A 1,974-nucleotide genomic window follows, 5' to 3' on the forward strand; every position below is an offset into this window, starting at 1 on the left:
CAGGGGGCTGGGGGACGCCTCAGGGGGCTGGGGGACGCCTCAGGGGGGGAGGCCCCGACCCGACCCGACCCGGCCCGGCCCGGCCTTGCCCAGGGTCTTCCTTCCCCACCCGCCCAGCCCCGCACCGAAGCCCAGGAAGCACATGAGCGCCAGGACGAGCAGGCGGTGCGCCAGGCGCCGCGGGTGGCAGGCGGGCAGGCGGCGGGCGGCCCCCCCCCGAGCCGCCCTCGGCGCCCAGCAGCGCCCGCTCCTCGTCCGCCATCGCGCCGCCGTCACGTGCCCGCCCCGCCACGTGATCGCAAGCCGCGGGCATCACGTGAGCTCCCCCCCCCCACAAGGCGCCGCGGGTGGTTGCTGTGACAACGGAGCGCGGGGGGGGGGGGGAGCGTTGCCATGGCAACGGGCAGGGCCCGCGCGGCCTGCACGGGGTCGCCTCAGGGAGCTGCGTGTGCGCTTCACACGGGGCGCGGGGACGGGGACGGGGACGGCGACCCTGGGCACTGCTCCAACCTTGAGCTCCCACAGCCTGCTGGCTGGGATGGCCTCTAAGGTCGTCAAGTCCAAGGGTTAACCTAAAGCAGCCGTGTCTACCACTAACCGGGCCCCTAAGCACCGCATCTACAGGTCTCTTAAGCACCTCCAGGGGTGGTGACCGACTGCTTCCTGGGCAGCCACTTATAACCCCTCACAAACCTTCCAGCAAATAATATTTTCCTAATATCCAACCTAAGTCTCTCCTGTCACAAATTGAGGCCATTTCCTCTTGTCCTATTGCTTGGTGCTTGGGCTAAGAGACCATTAAATTCATTAAATTCACATCTTCTCTGAGCCCCTCTTTATTTTTCCACCTTTTCCAGCGTGTTTCTTCACACTGTGTTGCCTCTCTGCTGGGTATTCTGTCCTGGGCCACTCACGCCGCTGGACAGGGCCGTGCAGTGAACCTGTGCGGGTATCGGTTCGTGTGAGAACATCAGAAAAGCCACCTGCACAAAACACATCAGGACATCAGCTGTATAAAATGTCCCTGATATCTCAGCAACAATAAAACCGTGTCTTAGGCACACTCTTGGAAGGATTTCTTAGGGTTTTTTTTGGCCTATACATAGTCCCCTTGCTATTTAAAGGGGTTTTAACAGCAGGCCTGCAGTGAGCAATCCAACAGCACGTTTTGAGCTACTCTGTCATTAATTTGATCATTAACCATTCAGGAAAACCTAAATAAGTTTTCAAAGCACATTGGTATAGCATGCCTGCAGTGCATCTACTGCAGACTACTATTGGGAATAAATTGCTTACGTTTCACTCAATATGTGCCTTCCAAAAGCGACACATCTGCCAAAAGTCAACGATGTTATCGAATGCCTGTCTTCCTAGAAACGAGAAATTACTGGGTCACATCTTCAGCCACCCCAAATTAGACTAGATTACTCAAAATTAGTGCAGCTCTTTCAGCTTGCTCGTAAAAACCTGGTCTTGAACTGCACGGCCTCGTTGCGAAAACATCACCCAACAAACCCAATTTCAGGGCCTCTGGAGGGAGCTGGAGGGCAACGTGCGGCCATACGGACTGCTATGAGCTTCAGGGCGGCAGAGTTAGCTGTATGTAGGTGCTATACAAGCATAAAAGGGATAACTTTGGACAGCAAATTTATATGCAGTGAAAGTCTGTGCATGGAAGAAAAAAATCCTATCTAACTATCCCCGTTATTCCAGGAGTCCTATGTCATGTCACCCAGTACTTTTCTTGCTCTCTCTGATCCACAGAAAATATTTTTTTTGGTCATTCTCACACTCTAGTTTCCCTCCAGAACACAAACATGGATGTTGCAAAAGTCTGAAATTCCCAAACTGCTCTCCCACCAAGATTCTCAGAAAGAAAATGCCGAGAAACCTCAGGAGACAGCTGGACCCGTTGCCAGAGACGAGCAAGGGAGCCCCAGCCATGCTGGTCATGAAGTACAGAGCCAGAATCAA

General features: G+C 54.6%; 1 protein-coding gene across 1 annotated transcript in view; it reads right to left on the reverse strand.

The window, feature by feature from the left end:
* The window catches only part of MFSD1 (major facilitator superfamily domain containing 1), an 11,953-nt gene extending 11,665 nt beyond the window's left edge, over positions 1–288 (reverse strand). The window contains exon 1 of the mRNA XM_035334253.1: positions 126–288. Within this exon, the coding sequence (XP_035190144.1) occupies positions 126–144 (19 nt within the window). The 5' untranslated portion in view covers positions 145–288. The remainder of the gene's footprint in view (positions 1–125) is intronic.
* Between the last annotated feature and the right edge of the window lie 1,686 nt (positions 289–1,974).

This window comes from Oxyura jamaicensis, chromosome 9 (assembly GCF_011077185.1).
Source record: "Oxyura jamaicensis isolate SHBP4307 breed ruddy duck chromosome 9, BPBGC_Ojam_1.0, whole genome shotgun sequence".
Classification (NCBI taxonomy): Eukaryota; Metazoa; Chordata; class Aves; order Anseriformes; family Anatidae; genus Oxyura; species Oxyura jamaicensis.